Source organism: Salvelinus namaycush, chromosome 3, assembly GCF_016432855.1.
Source record: "Salvelinus namaycush isolate Seneca chromosome 3, SaNama_1.0, whole genome shotgun sequence".
Lineage (NCBI taxonomy): Eukaryota > Metazoa > Chordata > Actinopteri > Salmoniformes > Salmonidae > Salvelinus > Salvelinus namaycush.
Window position 1 is genome coordinate 97,622,360 of NC_052309.1, and position 20,336 is coordinate 97,642,695.

Genomic DNA, 20,336 nt, shown 5'->3' on the forward strand with positions numbered 1-20,336 from the left:
CATGTTCAAGCTGGACATGGGTTTCTCACAGATGTGATAAAGTGCTTTGTATCGACAAATTATGTGGTACTACCACTTTAAAACATGTTGGGAGTTGTCTGCCAATCAACGCGAATAAGGGGGAGGGAAGAAAGCGGGTGGGTAGCAACAGTTGCCCCGGTGAGGACGAAGCGCCATAGCCACGGTAGCCCTGGCGACAAGAACCCAGCAACGAGAATCAACAACAACAGCCTGAATCCTTGAAAAAAATAAAAAACAAAAATACCGGTGGGAAATTCACTTGGAATCAGAGGTGAAACTCTAAACATATTAGATAGCTTACGTGTGCTTCTAACATTTCAAATGAAACATTATGTTGGATGCGGCTGTTTTTTTTGTTGCCTGTTTCAGTAGCCATTTATAGCAAACTGGTTGCCAACGTCTCTAGCTAGCTAACTTGCTTGTTGGCTCATCAATAGTGTCTCTTGAAACGCGGTGTCTCAGTACATTATGCCTTACATGACGCTTTAATACCCAGGCCGTTGTTATGGCGATGTCAAATGCACGATATGGGTACAAAATGGCGGGTGTTGTAGATACGCGAGACAAGCTAACGACCGTTAGCTAGCTCAGCTGTTGACATGCAGCTTGCTGACCAGCTCGAAGCTAATGTTAGCTAGCAGGCTACGTGGAATACCACAGTGGCGTGTGTCAAATAATGTTCTAACTTTACCTATTTTATCAGCTTTAACGCAATATGTCCTTCTGCCTGGCTGAGACAGAGGTTGACTAGTTTACCAACGTTAGCTAGCTAGTTGCTGCTAGCCAATCTCACTGCGAGCTGATAGTAGTAGCCTGGATAAAAAAAACAAAAGCTAACTAAAGATGCATTGTAATTTGGTAAATAAAGAGAAATAGCCGGCCAGAGGTTTTAGTTCTCAAGCCCGTACGAAGGGTAGAAAGGTGGCACTGGGAAGTGAAGTCAAGCAAGCAATGTAAAGAGGGGCGTGTCAGTGAGGGGCGCGACTGACTATATTATGCAGATGTAAGTTACAGTGGCAAGGACCTTGAAATATGGGGGGGCATTTGCGTTAATTCCAAGCATTAACTCATTCATTTGGATAGCTAAACTGAATTTTGTCCAAAAATGTATATCTTCCTCTCATTTTGGCAACAGCATAGGTCATATATAGTTATTTGCTGAGTATTGGCTACTCAATAAAACCAATACTATTGAATAGGTTAAAAAGGGGTGAAATGGTAGTGTTCTTGAAAACATTTTGCTTCACATCTGTAAACCTGCTATACTGTTATAAATTCCACAGAGCAGTGTCTCTTCTGTATATGAGAGAAAGCGAGTGAGAGAAGGGTTTGGTACTTTAGGGAGAAATAGACATGTCAAAGCTAGAGGCTGGATATTCTATTCTAAAAGAATGGCCTAAATTCATTAGTTCATCCAGACACCATGTTATTACCCCTTCATTAACAGTGTAATTTACAAGTGAACTAAAAGTAAAAACAACACCAATGCTTTACGCAGTGTCAATAGACAAGCAGAATGGAGATGGGTTTCCCCACTTTACTCATGTTGCAGTCCCGTGAAGCTCAGTTGGTGTGTTCGATTCCCACGAGGGACCAGTACAAAAAAAAGTATTAAAATGAATGCACTCACTACTGTAAGTCGCTCTGGATATGAGTGTCTGCTAAATCACAAAAATGTAAATGTAAAAATCCTTCTGGCCTGTAGCGGCAGCAGTCACATTAGAGATGACTGATCGCATTACAGGTAACAGGACACCAAATGCATGCCTTTCTTTCCCTTCAAGCCTTCTCCTCCCCCACACCTCTTCTCTAGCTGTACCACTAACAGTCTTTGGAGGGGAAATCTCAGTCATAAGTGAATTGACTCATTATTAGGCCCAGACAGAATATGTGTAAGGAAACAGAAGTTCCCCATGTGTATAGCAATTTCAATTATGGAATTAATTAAAAGCAGTGCTACAATACATTCATTACGGTGGTATAATTGTTTAAAATGTATGTAAACTGTGTTTAAACTTCTCTGTCTGTATTCTGTATTCTGTCTCTTAATGTTGTCTATCACTAGCAACACCATATCACCAAGTACAATTCAGAGTATGTGCAAATGCACATGGCGAATAAAGGTGATTCTGATTCTGAGACAGCGGTAAAAAGCCAGGTGTTGATAAGAAACCTCTCCTGCTGGGTTCCATCTGGCTTCACTGACTCAATCATTATCACGTTAAGGAACAGTCTGGATGATGATGATGATGATAAGGCTCCATTCAAGATAAAGCAACGATTTAACAATTACTATCTATAGCTACACTGAAGAAAAATATAAACACAACATGTAAAGTGTTGGTCCCATATTTCATTAGCTGAAATAAAAGATCTCAGAAATGTTCCATACACACAAAAAGCTTATTTCTCTCAAATTTTGTGCACAAATTTGTTTACATCCCTGTTGGTGAGCATTTCTCCTTTGCCAAGATAATCCATCCATCTGACAGGTGTGGCATATCAAGAAGCTGATTAAACAGTATGATCATTACACAGGTGCACCTTGTGTTGGGGACAATGAAAGGCCACTTTAAAATGTGCAGTTGTATCACACAACACAATGCCACAGATGTTTCATGTTTTGAGGGACCGTGCAATTGGCATGCTGACTGCAGGAATGTACCAGAGCTGTTGCCAGAGATTTGAATGTTCATTTTTCTACCATTAGCCGCCCTAATGTCGTTTTAGAGAATTTGTCAGTACTTACAACTGGCCTCACAACCACAGACCATGTGTAACCACGCCAGCCCAGGATCTCCACATCTGGCTTCTTCACCTGCGGGATCGTCTGAGACCAGGCACCCAGACAGCTGATGAAACTGGGTTTGCACAACTGAAGAGTTTCTGCACGAACTGTCAGAAACAGTCTCGGGGAAGCTCATCTGCGTGCTCGTCATCCTCACCAGGGTCTTGACCTGACTGCAGTTCGGCTTCGTAATCGACATGGGAAAATTCTCCCCTTCGATGGTCACTGGCACGCTGGAGAAGTGTTCTCTTCATGTATGAATCCCGGTTTCAACTGTACTGGGCAGATGGCAGACAGCGTGTATGGCATTGTGTGAGCGAGCGGTTTGCTGATGTCAAAGTTGTGAACAGAGTGCCCCATAGTGGGGGTGGGGTTATTGTATGGGCAGGCATAAGCTGCGGACAACGAACACAATTGCATTTTATCAATGCCAATTTGAAGTCACAGATATATTGTGAAGAGGCCCATTGTCGTGCCATTCATCCGCCGCCATCAGCTCATGTTTTAGCATGATAATGCACAGCTCCATGTCGCAAGGATCTGTACACAATTCCTGGAAGATGAAAATGTCCCAGTTCTTCCATGACCTGCATACTCACCAGACATGTCACCCATTGAGCATGTTTGGGATGCTCTGGATTGATGTGTACGACAGCGTGTTCCAGTTCCCGCCAATACCCAGCAACTTCGCACAGCCATTGAAGAGGAGTAGGACAACATTCCATAGGCAACCATCAACAGCCTGATCAACTCTATGCGAAGGAGATGCATGGTGGTCACACCAGATACTGACTGGTTTTCTGATCCACGCCCCTACCTTTTTTAAAAAGGTATCTGTGACCAGCGGATGCACATCTGTATTCCCAGTCATGTGAAATCCATAGATTAGGGCCTGATGAATTTATTTACATTGACTGATTTCCTTATATGAACTGTAACTCAGTAAAATCTTTGAAATGGTTTCATGTTGCTTTTATATTTTTGTTCATTGTAGATTAGCCTGGTCCTCGATCTGTTTGTGCTCTTCCCAACAACATTGCTGTCATTGTCAAGCCAAACACAAGAATTCCGTTAGGAATTGGCAAGAGAGCAGAATAAGACTGGCACACAGGCTTCAGCTAGATCCCTCAGCTAACAAGATTTTATTTTATTTTTCACATATTCAGTGTCTGAGGCCCAGTTCTCGTGATGGCCACGACAGGCTACGTTGGGGAGTTGCAGCCCGTGACGACCCAGCCCCAAGGGGCAGCGAGTGGGAGTGTGACGGTGGCCGGACAGTCCTCAGCCTCCGCTGCCCCACACACCGTGGTAGCTCCTACGCAGCAGTTCCTGGCCGAGCTTCAGACCACGGTGGGGGCTCCTGCAGCCGCAGCAGGACAAACCACACCCCCTGCACAAGCCACTCCCACAGCGGCACAGAAGACAGCAGGTATTGTTTCTGCCAGTATAAATTTTCATTTGATTGTTATACATTTATTAATTGTGATGTATAAATAAATATTTATGTTTCATTGATACATTTATGTACTTTTATGTCATTTTGAGTCATGTCTTATAGGTATGCATCAATTCAGATGCTTATGACAATGTGTATCATGCAATAAATAAACCCTAGTGTCTGTATCAGTTGTCCAGGTGGCGCCCACACAGGCTCCTCCCCCCCAGACCCAGTATGTGACGGCTGAGATCCAGGGTTCCTCATCACAGGCCAACAACGCCCAGAACGCCCCCCAGTACATCGTAGTCACCGTCACAGGTGAGCCGGGCTCAGCATCACATCACATGCTACTGACTGTAGACTTAATTTATCTGAAGTCATGACCGACACTAGCCTGGTCCCAGATCTGTTTGACAACTCCTATGGTCATTGTCACGCAGACCATAAGAGTTGGCAAGAAAGCACAAACACACCTGGGACCAGGCTACATTATTGCGGCATTTCATTCAGAAACCTGACAATTTGTAATTATTTCATTTTATTGACCCTTTATTTAACTAGGCAAGTTAGTGAAGAACAAATTATTATGTACAATGATGGCCTACCAAAAGGCAAAATGCCTTCTGCGGAAATGGGGGCTGGGATTAAAAATAAAAATAAAGCACAAAACATGGTGCAAACATTATTTTAAATGAAATGAAATCAAATTTATTTATATAGCCCTTCTTACATCAGCTGATATCTCAAAGTGCTGTACAGAAACCCAGCCTAAAACCCCAAACAGCAAGCAATGCAGGTGTAGAAGCACGGTGGCTAGGAAAAACTCCCTAGAAAGGCCAAAACCTAGGAAGAAACCTAGAGAGGAACCAGGCTATTAGCTTAGAATAGGTACGATATGCTTTACAGAAATTCTAAATCATAAAACTAAAGATAAATTAGAATCAGATTACATTGGTGTCACGTTGTTAGATGGGCCTGAGAGAGAGGAAGTAACAAGTCTCATAGCTTCCTGTTCAAGCTCTGTTCTTGATCTTAAGAGAGACGTTCTGATTCACAGTTTCTACCAAATGAATCTAAAAACCTGCAATGAATGGAATGTCTCTGACCGCTGTGAACTCTGTCCCTGTGCTCTTGCTTATCATGAAGAGGTTGTGTACTGTAATATGTGGGTGTAGTAGCTCAGAGAGAAGTCAGTTTCATATTAACAGGTCTTTCTCTCTCTCTGTTTTTCTCTCTCCCTTTCTCCCTTCCTCCACACCCCTCTCTCCCCCTTTCTCTCCCTTTCTCTCTTTCTCTTTCTCTCTCTCCCTTTCTCTCTCACTCTCTCTCCACAGAGGGCTCTCTCCATTCAAGTGACTCTGTGTCTGACTCCAGCCCTCCTCCAGCTGTGGTACAGCAGACTGGGGTTCCCACACAGGTGGTGCAGCAGGTGCAAGCAGCACAGCAGGTAGAGGTCCCTTCCCCTCTCACATTCACACCTGGGTCATGTTCATTAGGCACCAAACAGAAGAAAACAGATTAAAACAGAGAGGTGACTATCTGGACATTTTTCTGTTTCATGCCCTAATGAACATGATCCTGGTAGACACATGATATTGAACAATTGCAACTCACTTGAAACCACACAGAAAAAACAGTTTATTATTCGCAACTCATCATAAGACTTGGTGAAGCCAAAATAGTGCTGACATAAAGTATTTATGCATCCCTCCGGTATTTGGTGTCCAGCATTGGTGCACTATTATGTGGGAAATGAGAAGTGATAGTTATGGGTTTTACGGTAACAACCTCTGGACAAACCAAGAATTGAGGAAAAAGTATCGAAACTAGCATTTGCTGTTCCCCGAGAGAAACTTGGCCGGAAATAGCTCAAAATACTTACTAGTCTCTCAAGCCTATGGTGTCTAACTGCTCTCAGATGGCAAAACAGTAACTCAGATGTTTTATTGTCACACACTGGATAGGTGCAGTGAAATGTGTTGTTTTACAGGGTCAGCCATAGTAGTACGGTGTGAAACATGTGTTAGACAAGTCAGGACATGGGAAGAATGAGGAAAAATGTTCAGTTCTCGTCACACCCAGTTTGAGCTGATGTAACAGGGCTATTATCTTAACTACCAGACGCTATTGTCTTAGCTACACACTGTGTGAATCTATCTGTGTTGTGTTTCCTGTCCTTAGAGGTCAGTGGTGCAGGCAACGTCCCAGATCACAGCCAAGACTGAACAGGGTATCACCACCCAGCTGAGTGTCACCAACCTGCAGCCCATCCACCTCACTCAGGAGGTAAGACGCAAACACACACACAGACACACACACAGACACACACACAGACACACACACAGACACACACACAGACACACACACACACACACACACACACACACACACACACACACACACACACACACACACACACACACACACACACACACTCAAAAATGCACTGTATTGCATTGTATTATGTATTCCTTTGGTCCTGCTGAGCCAGATAAACATCACAACATTTCCCTCCTGGTTGGTTGGTTCCAGAGTTCGCATAACAAACAGAGAGAGAGGGATGAGACAGACGTAGGGAGAGACCGAGAGATAGAGGAGGAGTGGACAACAGCAGAGCAGAGCAGGACAGACGCACAGTACTTTGCATGGGTGCCGTCAGACAGACACCCAGACATGCAGACAGACGGACACAGCCTCCAGGAGTACCCCTCCTACTTCCCCCTCTCCCTCCCCCTGGTCATCCCTCCCTTCGCCTTGTCCCTGTCAGTGCTCTCGCTGGGCTGGGAGGGGATGGAGATGGGAGGCTACCCCACGGTCACCACAGCCCAAGGACAGCCACTCCTGTTTGACGCAGCCTCTGCCCTCAGAGTAGGTCAATTAGGTAGAATTTCTGCCTTAGTCTCCCACTACTAAGTGCAGTTTTAACTTAAAGATGCACTGTGCAGAAATTGCTCCGCCATTTCCGGGCTCCCGAGTGGCGCAGCGGTCTAAGGCACTGCATCTCAGTGGAAGAGGTGTCACTACAGTCCCTGGTTCGAATCCAGGCTGTATCACATCCGGCTATGATTGGGAGTCCCATAGGGCGCTGCACAATTGGCCCAGGGTCGTCCTGGTTTGGCCGGGGTAGGCCGTCATTGTAAATAGGAATTTGTTCTTAAGTGACTTGCCTAGTTAAATAAAAGTTAAATACAAAATAGTTTGCCTGATTTCAGTTTATGTGACAAAACAAGCAAGTGTAAGTGTGGAGAATCATTGTACATCTAAACCGCTGTGAAATATTTTTTTTGTAACCAGAAATATTGTATTTTCAGCTGTTTGAAGCTGGTGTACAAAACCTAGTAAAAGACGCAAAAACGAAACTTCTGAACAGGAAGCAGAGAAATACATAGAACAGATCTACCACTTCTAAGACTTGTTTTCAGTGAGAATGACAGATCCATAACACAGTTATATGTGAATGGAATTGTTTCGCCCCAAAATGACTTATTGCAGCTTTAAATGGAAGTTAGGTATCCTAGAGAGGCTGTCAGTGGGTAACAGAGTGGAGTGAGATTAAGGCTGAGACAAGAAGGTAGGAAAGAGCAATGTGAAGGGTAAGGGGAGAAGCCTGCAAGTCAAGGTCATTTTCCCATTGAAGTGAATGAGCCTGTGATTGATGTGGTATGCCTCATGATTTGACTACAGTTGAAATATTTGAACACACTTCAAAGGAAATTGGAGGAGGGGGAGTAGATTAGTGTTTTGACCGACTCTGTGTGTGTACTCATGCCTGTGTGTGTGTGTGTGTGTGTGTGTGTGTGTGTGTGTGTGTGTGTGTGTGTGTGTGTGTGTGTGTGTGTGTGTGTGTGTGTGTGTGTGTGTGTGTGTGTGTGTGTGTGTGTGTGTGTGTGTGTGTGTGTGTGTGTGTGTGTGTGTCAGGTGCAGCAGCAGCTCCAGCAGGTGCCAGTGCAGCATGTGTACACCAATCAGGTGCAGTATGTTGAAGGAGGAGACAACAACTACACCACCAGCACAATGTAAGCTTTCCTCTCCACTACTCTCTCTGAACACTACCTGTCTATGGTGATATAATGCTATGCCACTATGCTTATATCGTTTGTTGACTGTTGCTAGCTAGATCACCTCAACTTCTAAAACTCGACAGTGGAGTTGGCCAGACAGCACAGACAGATCTGGGACTGTTATTTTTGTGATGCAGTGGTTTATCTTTCAAGACAACAGTTAAACTGCTGAATTTGAAACTAACTGTCCCTCTCTCCTCCCCTGCTCCCTTCATCCCTCCCTCTTCCCCCCTCCTCCCTCTCTCCAGTCGTTCAGGCAGCTTCACCTACACAGACACCCCTTTGTACACTCAGACCACCGCCGCCCCTTACTACGAAGCCCCTCCCACTTCTGGCTCACAGATCCCCACCACCGGCACACCACTGACCGTCTCCGTGACAACGGGCTCCACCGGTGGTGTGTCTATGTACGTGGCTGGCACAGGCCAGATCGTGGCCAATCCGGCGGCCGCCACTGGGGGTGGGGCGACAGTGGTGGCGACAGGGGGAACAGCCAATGGGACTGGGGAAGGGGCGGGGGCTAATGGAAGCGGGGGCAGCTATGTGATCCAGGGGGGGTACATGCTGAGCGGCAACAGTCAGGGGGGCTACTCCTCCCACAACGCCCGCTCCTCTCCTGCCACCGTCAGTACAACAGAGGGCGAGGAGGGTAGTGGCGTACCGTCGGCAGACAAAAAGGTATGAGGCAGAGACGCCAATCTCAATACTATTCTCTCACACACACCTATCAGTGTTCTACTAGTCTCAGTACTAGACTGTAGGAGGGACATGGCTGTTCTACTAGTCTCAGTACTAGACTGTAGGAGGGACATGGCTGTTCTACTAGTCTCAGTACTAGACTGTAGGAGGGACATGGCTGTTCTACTAGTCTCAGTACTAGACTGTTGGAGGGACATGGCTGTTCTACTAGTCTCAGTACTAGACTGTAGGAGGGACATGTCTGTTCTACTAGTCTCAGTACTAGACTGTAGGAGGGACATGGCTGTTCTACTAGTCTCAGTACTAGACTGTTGGAGGAACATGGCTGTTCTACTAGTCTCAGTACTAGACTGTAGGAGGGACATGGCTGTTCTACTAGTCTCAGTACTAGACTGTTGGAGGGACATGGCTGTTCTACTCGTCTCAGTACTAGACTGTTGGAGGGACATGGCTGTTCTACTCGTCTCAGTACTAGACTGTTGGAGGGACATGGCTGTTCTACTAGTCTCAGTACTAGACTGTTGGAGGATCATGGCTGTTCTACTAGTCTCAGTACTAGACTGTAGGAGGGACATGGCTGTTCTACTAGTCTCAGTACTAGACTGTTGGATGGACATGGCTGTTCTACTAGTCTCAGTACTAGACTGTAGGAGGGACATGGCTGTTCTACTAGTCTCAGTACTAGACTGTAGGAGGGACATGGCTGTTCTACTAGTCTCAGTACTAGACTGTAGGAGGGACATGGCTGTTCTACTAGTCTCAGTACTAGACTGTTGGAGGGACATGGCTGTTCTACTAGTCTCAGTACTAGACTGTTGGAGGGACATGGCTGTTCTACTAGTCTCAGTACTAGACTGTAGGAGGGACATGGCTGTTCTACTAGTCTCAGTACTAGACTGTAGGAGGGACATGTCTGTCTACTAGTCTCAGTACTAGACTGTTGGAGGGACATGGCTGTTCTACTAGTCTCAGTACTAGACTGTTGGAGGAACATGGCTGTTCTACTAGTCTCAGTACTAGACTGTAGGAGGGACATGGCTGTTCTACTAGTCTCAGTACTAGACTGTAGGAGGGACATGGCTGTTCTACTAGTCTCAGTACTAGACTGTTGGAGGGACATGGCTGTTTTCCTAGTCTCAGTACTAGACTGTAGGAGGGACATGGCTGTTCTACTAATCTCAGTACTAGACTGTAGGAGGGACATGGCTGTTCTACTAGTCTCAGTACTAGACTGTTGGAGGGACATGGCTGTTCTACTAGTCTCAGTACTAGACTGTAGGAGGGACATGGCTGTTCTACTAGTCTCAGTACTAGACTGTAGGAGGGACATGGCTGTTCTACTAGTCTCAGTACTAGACTGTTGGAGGGACATGGCTGTTCTACTAGTCTCAGTACTAGACTGTTGGAGGGACATGGCTGTTCTACTAGTCTCAGTACTAGACTGTAGGAGGGACATGTCTGTTCTACTAGTCTCAGTACTAGACTGTTGGAGGGACATGGCTGTTCTACTAGTCTCAGTACTAGACTGTTGGAGGGACATGGCTGTTCTACTAGTCTCAGTACTAGACTGTAGGAGGGACATGGCTGTTCTACTAGTCTCAGTACTAGACTGTAGAGGGAACATGGCTGTTCTACTAGTCTCCGTACTAGACTGTAGGAGGAACATGGCTTTTTTCCTAGTCTCCGTACTAGACTGTAGGAGGGACATGGCTGATCTACTAGTCTCAGTACTAGACTGTAGGAGGGACATGGCTGTTCTACTAGTCTCAGTACTAGACTGTAGGAGGGACATGGCTGTTCTACTAGTCTCAGTACTAGACTGTAGGAGGGACATGGCTGTTCTACTAGTCTCAGTACTAGACTGTAGGAGGGACATGGCTGTTCTACTAGTCTCAGTACTAGACTGTAGGAGGGACATGTCTGTTCTACTAGTCTCAGTACTAGACTGTAGGAGGGACATGGCTGTTTTCCTAGTCTCAGTACTAGACTGTAGGAGGGAGATGGCTGTTCTACTAGTCTCAGTACTAGACTGTAGGAGGAACATGGCTTCATCATGTTTTCATGCATCTTATAGAAGTGCAACTTTGATTGAAATAAGTCAACTCTGTATTCTTATTTAAATTCCTCCTATTGTAAACTGCCTGTTTGGCAAGCATCCCATCACTATTTTTATTTGTTTATGAGTGGTGTTAGGTTCTAGTTTCCAGAGTACAAACTCAACAGACAATCTTTAAACCAAGTTTATTCTGTCCAGAGGGTCAATACAGCTGCATTAGACAAACACATGGTTTCACCCGTGGTAGTATACAGACCCCACTTTGGGTGGAGTCTCCTCCTCACTAATCATTGCATTATTATTGCTAGCCAGTGAGCTGAGTGATCTGGGCCTTTAACGGTTCCTCCCCTTATCAGTACTGCTACATGGGATCGTTCTCCCTGCACTGCAGCCCCTCCCAAGCTTACTTCTGCCCCCCCTCATGTCTCTATTAGAACTAATGATTGATCATATATAACGCTCAGAAACCAAACCTATGACTAGTGTGTGTTTGTTGACTAACCCATCCATCTCTCCTCCCTCTGTGTGTCCCTCTCTGCCAGGTGCAGTGGCTGCTAGATAACTATGAGACAGCTGAAGGGGTCAGTCTGCCTCGCTCCACCCTCTACTGCCACTACCTGCTGCACTGCCAGGAGCAGAAGCTGGAGCCCGTCAACGCTGCCTCCTTTGGGAAGCTGATCAGATCCGTATTCATGGGGCTACGCACGCGCCGCCTGGGCACCCGGTGAGACGGGTTATATAATACACACGCACGCACGCACGCACGCACGCACGCACGCACGCACGCACGCACGCACGCACGCACGCACGCACGCACGCACGCACACACACACACACACACACTGATGCCCCAAAAGCATAGGCTGAATCAGAGGCTGAGTTGTGTGTGTGTTCCAGGGGGAACTCCAAGTACCACTATTACGGCCTGAGAATCAAGGCCTGCTCCTCTCTGATCCGACTGATGGAGGACCAGCAGCACCTGGCCATGAGACAGCAGCCCTTCTCTCAGAAACAGAGGTGGGCTATCAACCTCTCTCTCTCTCTCTCTCTCTGCATCTCTCTGTCTCTCTCTCTCTCTCTCTCTCTCACTATCTCTGTCTGCCTTTCTCTCATTTCATTTCTGTATTTCTGTCCTTATTCCTAGAACTTATTGTGTCATTTTGTTGTATCTCTCTCATTGACACCTCCCTGCTGTATAAAGGAACTTCATTATTTTCATCATGAACCCCTCCTCCCCAGGTTGAAGCCGGTGCAGAAGGTGGAGGGGATGACCAATGGCACGGCGGCAGGCTCGGGCCAACAGCAGCAACAGCAGGGGGCGGGGCTCTCTGACATCAGCGCCCAAGTGCAGCAGTACCAGCAGTTCCTGGGTGAGAGGGTGGGAGGCGTCAGGTCTGTCAACACTAGGGGGAATTGGGGTAACACCTTATTGTACCGTCTTGTTGTTTACATCATATGGTAACAATAAGGACTGGAGTCAATGAGTAGCTACTTCACTTAGTGTTTATATGACCCCCAAAGAAACGGAAGAGTGATTCAAATGTACCTACTATGTAATAACATTTTACCATATTTGACCAAGTACAGTAGAGAAATACAAAGATACAAATCTCAGAGTTATAGACTGACTGATTAACGGAATGGACAACCGGGACATTTATTAAACGCTAACAAATGAACTTCAGTAGGTTACAGACAGTGTGAAAACAGGTCAGACATTTACAGTATCTGTGTAAATACACAATTAATATTATCTTCTGTCCCCATGCAGACGCGTCTCGGACCCTCCCAGAGTTCCCTGACCTTGACCTGCAGGGGAAGGCCCTACCGGAGGGCATAGAACTGGAGCACATCAAGAGCTTCCAGCTGCTGTATCGGGAACACTGTGAGGTGCCTGTCTGTATGTCACACTGGTTGTTTATATGTACAGTATGTTACTGTGTGTCTGTCTGTCTATAGAGAGGCCTACCCCTGTCTGTCTGTCTGTACAGAGGCCTACCGCTGTCTATCTGTACAGAAGCCTACCCCTGTTTGTCTGTACAGAGGCCTACCCCTGTCTGTCTGTACAGAGGCCTACCCATGTCTGTCTGTACAGAGGCCTACCCCTGTCTGTCTGTACTGAGGCCTACACCTGTCTGTCTGTACAGAGGCCTACCCCTGTCTGTCTGTACAGAGGCCTACCCCTGTCTGTCTGTACAGAGGCCTACCCCTGTCTGTTTGTACAGAGGCCTACCCCTGTCTGTTTGTACAGAGGCCTACCCCTGTCTGTCTGTACAGAGACCTACCCCTGTCTGTCTGTACAGAGACCTACCCCTGTCTGTCTGTACAGAGACCTACCTCTGTCTGTCTGTACAGAGACCTACCCCTGTCTGTATGTACAGAGACCTACCCCTGTCTGTCTGTACAGAGACCTACCCCTGTCTGTCTGTACAGAGACCTACCCCTGTCTGTCTGTACAGAGACCTACCCCTGGTGTATGTGTCATTGCTCATTCATCAGTTCTTGTATAGTCCTGTTATGTACATGTCATCTGTACGTCACGCTGTTGTTTCTGTCTGTCCAGCTGTCCTGTGCATCCTTTGCATAAAGGGAGGAGCTGAGCTAGTTGATACTGATGGTGCTGGTGTTCCCTCTTTGTTTCCAGGCTATTCTGGACGTGACGATCAACCTGCAGTTCACCCTGGTGGAGACCCTGTGGAAGACCTTCTGGAGGTTTGAAGAGAGCCCGAGTGGAGACACTGGCACACTGGCTGTGTACGTCTTGTCCTGGGACTTCAATATGCTACTAAAGCAACTCATTTTAAAAAAATATATCAAGTCATATTTTCGAGAATCCTGTGTCATTTTCTAACGTATCTGTATTGTTGTAACAGACATGATGAGTCTGAGAAGCGCCTGCCTAAGGACTGTCTAGTGATCCTGTGTAAGTACGACCCTGTGCTCCGCTGGAGCCGCGACTGTGACAACACCCTGTACCAGGGCCTGGTGGAGATCCTCATCCCCGACGTGCTGCGGCCCATCCCCAGTGAGTTAGAACGCACTACACAACACATCATACTGATAAAACTACAGAGCAGTATAGAGGGCCTTCAGAATGGGCCTTCAAACCTCTTGACCTTTTCCACATTTTGTTGTGTTGAAGTCTGAATTTTTAAACGGATTAAATTGAGATTGTTTGTCCCTGGCCTAGACACAATACCCCGTAATGTCAACGTGAACTTATGTATTTACACATTTTTACAAATGAAAATCTGGAATGTCTTGGATCAATAAGTATTCAACCTCTTTGTTATGGCAAGCCTAAATAAGTTCAGGAGTAAAAATGTACTTAACAAGTCACATAAGTTGCATGGACTCGGTGTTAAACACAAATAATAGTGTTTAACATGATTTTTGAGTGACTACCTCTCTGTACCCCACACATACAATTATATGTAAGGTGCCTCAGTCGAGCAGTGAATTTCAAGCACAGATTCAACCATAAAGACCTGTAAGGTTTTCCAATGCTTCGCAAAGAAGGGCACCTATTGGTAGATGGGTGAATATCCCTTTGAGCATGCTGAAGTTATTAATTACACTTTGGACGGTGTATCAAGAAGCCGCTCTGGATTTCACCATGAGGTCAATGGTGACTTTAAAACAGTTACAGAGTTTAATGGGTGTGATTGGAGAAAACTGAGGATGGATCAACAACATTGTAGTTATTCCACAATACGAACCTAATTGACAGAGTGAAAAGAAATAAGCCTGTACAGAAGGAAAAGATTACAAAACAGGCACTAAAGTAATACTGCAAAAAAATGTGGCGAAGCAATTCACTTTTTGTCCTGAATACAAAGTGTTATGTTTGGGGCAAATCCAATACAACACAGTACTGAGTACCACTCTCCATATTTCCAAGCATAGTGGTGTCTGCATAATGTTATGGGTATGCTTGTAATCGTTAAGGACTGGGGAGTTTTTCAGTATAAAAAAAGAAACAGAATGGAGATAAGCACAGGCAAAGTCCTAGAGGAAAACCTGGTTCAGTCTGCTTTCCACCAGACACTGGGAGATTAATTCATCTTTCAGCAGGACAATAACCTAAAACACAAGGCCAAATCTACACTGGAGTTGCTTACCAAGAAGACAGGGAATGTTCCTGAGTGGCCGAGTTACAGTTTTGACTTACTGTAAATCTGCTTGAAAATCTATGGCAAGACCTGAAAATGGTTGTCTAGCAATGATCAACAACCAATTTGACAGAGCTTGAAGAATTATTTAAATAATAAATGGGAAAATGTTGCACAATCGATGTGTGGAAAGCTCTTAGCTAGAAAGACTGACAGCTGTAATCGCTGCCAAAGGTGATTCTAACATGTATTGACTGAGGGAGTTGAATACTTATCTAATCAAGATATATTAGTGTTTATATATTTTTTGAAATTTTTATTTATTTTTTACAAATGTTAGAATTTTTCTTCCACTTTGACATTACATAGTATTTTTTGTAGATCGTTGACAAAAACATCTATTTTAATCCCACTTTTTACACAACTACATGTTGTGAATAGTTTCTGAAGGCACTGTATAATACTACATAGCACAACATTACACTATATTACAGTACACAAGACATAGCGTTATGCTGCACTACATTATACTGTGTGACACGACATAGCACTATATTACACTAATTTATCTACATAACATGACATAGGCCTGGTGGAGATTCTACATAACACAATAAAACACAGAGATCCTCAACTCTCAAAGCTGGTTTGAGTTCAAAGACATTCTGTTCACCACCACATAGGAGAGCACATTCAGTTCAGCCCTGTGTCAACACCTCTCTCTCTCCTGTCCACAGGTGCCTTAACTCAAGCCATCCGCAACTTTGCCAAAAGTCTGGAGAGTTGGTTGACCAACGCTATGATGAACATCCCAGAAGAGATGGTCCGCATTAAGGTGTGTGTCTGCTTGCATGCGTGTTGGGCAGCATGTGTTGGTTTCTGCTGTGTGTGTGTGTGTTCTTGGTGAGGTCTTGTCACGCTCTCTTTTCTCACTTCCTCCTCTCATCCTCCAGGTAACGTCAGCCAGTTCGTTTGCCCAGACGCTGCGCAGGTACACCTCTCTGAACCACCTGGCCCAGGCAGCCAGGGCCGTGCTACAGAACACAGCTCAGATAAACCAGATGCTCAGCGACCTCAACCGTGTGGACTTCGCCAACGTTCAGGTCTGTCTGACCTAAGACCTGTGGTTACAGAGTATAGTAACAGTCAGACACTGTCCAGACCATAGACATGTCATTATATTCATATGATGCAGACCAGCACTGATGGTGATCCCTGTAGTGTTTGTTTGGGTGATGTAGTATAATGTCCTAAAGCTCTGTGTGTTGTTGTTGTTGTCCTACTGACATAACACAGGTTGCCTATGTTACCTTGTCATTCAACTACTATATTTTGTAATTGTGAAGTGACAAAAATGAGACTGGATACTGACGACTCTCTCTCTTTCTCTCCCCTTCCTCCCCTCTTTCTTTCACTCTCTCTCCCCTCCTCTGTCTCTTTTCCTCTCCCCCTCCCCCCTCTCTCTTTTCCTCTCTCCCCCTGTCTTTCTCGCCCTCCACCTCTCTCTCCCCCTCTGTCTCTTTTTTCCTCTTCCCCTCCTCTCTCTCTCTCCCTCTCCTTCCCTCTCTCTCCATACAGGAGCAGGCGTCGTGGGTGTGTCGCTGTGAGGACCGTGTAGTGCAGCAGTTGGAGCAGGACTTCAAGCTGACCCTGCAGCAGCAGAACTCTCTGGAGCAGTGGGCTGCCTGGCTGGACGGGGTGGTCTCCCAGGTCCTAAAGCCCTACCAGGCCAGCGCTGCCTTCCCCAAGGCAGCCAAGCTCTTCCTGCTCAAGTGGTCCTTCTACAGGTGAGAATGGGATTAGTCCCATCTAGTCCCATGACTGCTAAATACGGTTGAACATTTCCAGTAATTTCACACATTTTCAACTAGAATCAAATGGGAATAGGCAGGGAGGGAATCCTCCAACTGGGAAATTTGGGAAAGGTCCTTAAATTTTACAACGCTCCTGTCAGAGACGTTTTTTTCCTGGTTAGTCAGGAAATCCAGATTTGTTTATCCATGCCCAACTGATCTGTTCCTCCTCCTCCTCTCCATCCAGTTCCATGGTGATCAGAGACCTGACTCTGCGTAGTGCTGCCAGCTTTGGATCCTTCCACCTGATCAGACTGCTGTATGATGAGTACATGTACTACCTGATAGAACACAGAGTGGCCCAGGCTAAAGGAGAGACACCCATCGCTGTCATGGGAGAGGTACACACACGTATACACACACGTGCACAGTGGCCCAAACCAAAAAAGCTAATGTGCTTTTGATATTAGTTACCATTGTTCAGTTGTTACCATTCAATTGTTGCTGACTAATTTCCTATGTCTCACAGTTCGCCAGTCTTGGCAGGAGTTTGAACCCACTGGATCCAGACAAAGGTAACTACCATCCATGTTGTTTGATACAAAGCACATGGCAGCCAGACATGAAGCTACTTATTGAGGATTGCCCATTCCCAGATCAATCCCTTCCCCTTACGCATTTGTGGAGATCTGAGAGCATAGGGGGTAGGGGTTAGGGACTCATTTGGCATTGGGCAATCTATTCCTATATCCATGGTTTCTGATATTAACCTTCCTCCCACTTGTGTCTGTCTTCCAGAAGAGGAAGAGGAGGAGGAAGAGGAGAGCGATGACGAGTGTCAGGAGCTGTCTCTGCCCTCTGACGGGGCGGGGCTGGGGGAGGAGTCTCTGGAGCCACCTACAAAGCTGGCCAGAACCGACCAGAGAGTACTCTTCACCACGGGCCAGGACTGAACACACACACACTGATACACACATGCACAAACACACTTACATCCACAGACTGACTTACACAAATACACACACATAACCGCATTGATTGATACACATGTGTATACACACATACACCAAGAAACCCTTATATACACTAATATGTACACTAGAGGTTGACACGGGAGGGAAAATTCATTCCTGTTCCGTCTTGCCCTGTAAATTAGTTTTCCTGTAATGCCCGGATCCCGTTTCTATAACCCCGGAACTTTCCTGTCCCATTCTGATACTAATCACTCCCGTCCCATTCTGATAGTAATCGCTCCCGTCCCATTCTGATAGTAATCACTCCCGTCTCATTCTGATAGTAATCACTCCCGTCCCATTCTGATAGTAATCGCTCCCGTCCCATTCTGATACTAATCGCTCCCGTCTCATTCTGATAGTAATCACTCCCGTCCCATTCTGATAGTAATCGCTCACGTCCCATTCTGATAGTAATCACTCCCGTCCCATTCTGATAGTAATCACTCCCGTCCCATTCTGATAGTAATCGCTCCCGTCCCATTCTGATAGTAATCACTCCCGTCTCATTCTGATAGTAATCACTCCCGTCCCATTCTGATAGTAATCGCTCCCGTCCCATTCTGATACTAATCGCTCCCGTCTCATTCTGATAGTAATCACTCCCGTCCCATTCTGATAGTAATCGCTCACGTCCCATTCTGATAGTAATCACTCCCGTCCCATTCTGATAGTAATCGCTCCCGTCCCATTCTGATAGTAATCGCTCCCGTCCCATTCTGATAGTAATCACTCCCGTCCCATTCTGATAGTAATCACTCCCGTCCCATTCTGATAGTAATCGCTCCCGTCCCATTCTGATAGTAATCGCTCCCGTCCCATTCTGATAGTAATCACTCCCGTCCCATTCTGATAGTAATCACTCCCGTCCCATTCTGATAGTAATCGCTCCCGTCCCATTCTGATAGTAATCACTCCCGTCTCATGCAGATTTTTACACGCAGAAATAATTTCCTCCGTTACGCCTCGATCACACCAATAGCGTCATTGCATTTTGGTACACCAGATGTACATTCATTTCCACTGGAACGCTGTGTTTGCCTTGCAGCATTGCGTTGCAGAGGCAGTTGCAGTGCGTTCTGTGTGGTGCATCCGTTGGATTTATCAGTGCATCAAACTGTATGTGAAGACGGCCTGACAGAAATGGTAGCAGAAGGTGAATGTTGAACTTTTGTTGCACACATATCCAGATGATGCTGCGTACCATTTTGCGTAATGACACTATCGTGTGATCGGGGCGTAAAGTAGTGACTGACTCCAACTGAAGCGAGGCGTGAGAGTGAGCTGGAAGGAAGGAAATTATCATTATATTTAGATTTTTTTTTATTAAGTAAACGGTATTAGGCCTACACAGTTTATTTGAATGAAATGCTCCACACATTACAATCCTGTGGATTGTGGATCCTGTGCTGTCCCGAACATGACTCTAGAACTTCCCATTCCTGACAGACCTGTTCCCGTGTCAACCTCTAATGTACAGTTTCTACACACATTTGAGTGTAGATACTGTACACACACACACACACACACAATGTTCATACACTCAATGAAAATTGCTGCAGTCTCTACACATAGATGCTGACCCATCAGTGCACACACACACAGACACACACTGACACTCACTGACACACACAGACACACACAGACACAGTCCCAATAAGGTCTGTATGGCACAAGGCTGCTGTAAGCACAGATACCACACATGCATGGATGTGCACACAATCACCGGTCCGGCATTGCTGGACAAAGGACACAGGGTGAACTTACACACACACATCCGCCCGACCCATGAAGTGAAGAGAAAGTGTTTGTTGTCACTTGGATGGATCTGTGTATTGAACAAGGACCTGCCATGTTTCTCTGTATTGGTGTCACTGGCTGACAACAGGGCAGCGCAATGTACATGCCAACCTAAACTACCCTCCAACAACTGTCTGCTGTACCACGGTGGTCCTGAAGATGTGACGGTTAACAGTTTGTTCTCCCTTACCCAACCCTTCTGTATAGGGAGGAACGGAGGGAGGAAGAGGATGGAAGAGGAAATGGCTGCTTACGATTCTGCAGTTCTAGATTGTCCATTTAGCTGTCACTCTCATGTCAATCAAAGCCCAAGAGCCAGTCAGAAGGAGATGGGGCGTGTGGGTGACAGCAGACAGACTGTAAAGAGAGTTGTTGTGTGTGTGTGTTTTTGATGCCCGTGGGGTGTGTGTGTGTTTTTGATGCCCGTGGTGTGTGTGTGTGTGTGTGTGTGTGTGTGTGTGTGTGTGTGCGTGCGTGCGTGCGTGCGTGCGTGCGTGCGTGCGTGCGTGCGTGCGTGCGTGCGTGCGTGCGTGCGTGCGTGCGTGCGTGCGTGCG

General features: G+C 46.1%; 1 protein-coding gene across 1 annotated transcript; it reads left to right on the forward strand.

Annotated features, from left to right (window-relative positions):
• Nucleotides 1-169: 169 nt before the first annotated feature.
• rfx1a (regulatory factor X, 1a (influences HLA class II expression)) lies at nt 170-20,230 on the forward strand. Its single transcript, XM_038988429.1, has 19 exons — nt 170-292; nt 3,976-4,238; nt 4,437-4,565; nt 5,582-5,694; nt 6,429-6,533; nt 8,166-8,263; nt 8,557-8,986; nt 11,606-11,787; nt 11,961-12,080; nt 12,303-12,433; nt 12,835-12,953; nt 13,708-13,817; nt 13,937-14,088; nt 15,913-16,010; nt 16,129-16,278; nt 16,754-16,962; nt 17,216-17,369; nt 17,498-17,543; nt 17,767-20,230. The coding sequence occupies exons 2-19, from the start codon at nt 3,998-4,000 to the stop codon at nt 17,919-17,921; spliced, it is 2,742 nt and encodes a 913-aa protein (XP_038844357.1). The 5' UTR covers nt 170-292; nt 3,976-3,997; the 3' UTR covers nt 17,922-20,230.
• The last annotated feature ends 106 nt before the right edge of the window (nt 20,231-20,336 follow it).